Genomic DNA, 1,145 nt, shown 5'->3' on the forward strand with positions numbered 1-1,145 from the left:
ACTGCTGTAGTTCTCTGTATTCTTGCCCTGGGCGAGATCTGCTTACACAAGGAACGTATCCCCGATATCGTTCCAACGCATGGCGAGATGCAAGGTCAAGGTTCCTTCAACTCTCAACCCTACCCCTCTCAAGGTTCCTCGGCCTCTAGGAATGGTGTGCCACCATCCCCCGTCCAAGGGACGCCGCCTTCGGTAGTTTGGCCCCCGACAGGTAGCAGGCGAGCCTCTTCTGGTTCTACATCAGAGCATATGAAGAGAAACATCGATGTGATTCCGGGTCTGCAATACCTAGCCAATGCCACCGACATTATGGGCAATCAAATGGCAGGGACGTCGGCATGGCACGTGTACGCCAGTATTTTGGCTGGTCTTTACTACGGCCAATTGAGCAGGGTTATGGAGAGTTACTGGCATATCCATGATGCCTGTATCAAGGCCCAGCATCTTCTTAAGGAGTGAGTCCTTCCCTTCCCCTCTCCAGGAATTGGCTGGATTTGGTCGCTGACCTGCTTTTACCAAGCCACTTCTCCCGTCTCACTGCTGCAAACAGCCAAACACAAGACATCAAAGACACCCGGTACTATCTCATATACTGGACAAGTATGCAACTTGAATGGCATGTGGTTTCTCTTTCTTTTTTTCTTTTGCCAGTACTGACCAAATTTTCAGCGACATTATTGCCGAGTTGAACCTACAGCAGTCGGGCATCAGCAAGTACGAGCAGCGCATGCCAACCCCTAATTTGAAACACATGATCGAATGTGGGATCGACCAGCGTGTCGTCTACGGCTATCACGCGCAAATATGGCTACGGAAGACACTCAACAAGGCGCACACAGCGCTATATGGACCCAAGTCTGAAAGAGAGGGATACATCCTGATAGATTTGGTGAAAATCCTATACTCGAACCTGACAGACAGTGAAGGTCTTTGGTGGCCAAATTTTCATGACCATGATCCCCAGACTCCGGCCGACAACATCCTCGACGCTAGACTGAGAGCAAAGTATTGGGGCGCCATGAACATCACTTGCCGGCCAGTCATCAAATCTATACTGATGCGAGATTATCAGGGGATGCAGGAAGGGCTCGACATGACCGATCCCCTGAATGAGCTCCTCGATCCCAACGACAAAACTGTTTTGG

General features: G+C 50.5%; 1 protein-coding gene across 1 annotated transcript; it reads left to right on the forward strand.

Annotated features, from left to right (window-relative positions):
- On the forward strand, window positions 1–1,145 carry PpBr36_11499 (uncharacterized protein; the record flags this gene model as incomplete). Its single annotated transcript, XM_029898599.1, has 3 exons — window positions 1–455; window positions 521–577; window positions 670–1,145. Coding segments are annotated over 3 exons (988 nt in total), but the record flags the coding sequence as incomplete, so codon positions are not given.

This window comes from Pyricularia pennisetigena (assembly GCF_004337985.1).
Source record: "Pyricularia pennisetigena strain Br36 chromosome Unknown Pyricularia_pennisetigena_Br36_Scf_106, whole genome shotgun sequence".
Classification (NCBI taxonomy): domain Eukaryota; kingdom Fungi; phylum Ascomycota; class Sordariomycetes; order Magnaporthales; family Pyriculariaceae; genus Pyricularia; species Pyricularia pennisetigena.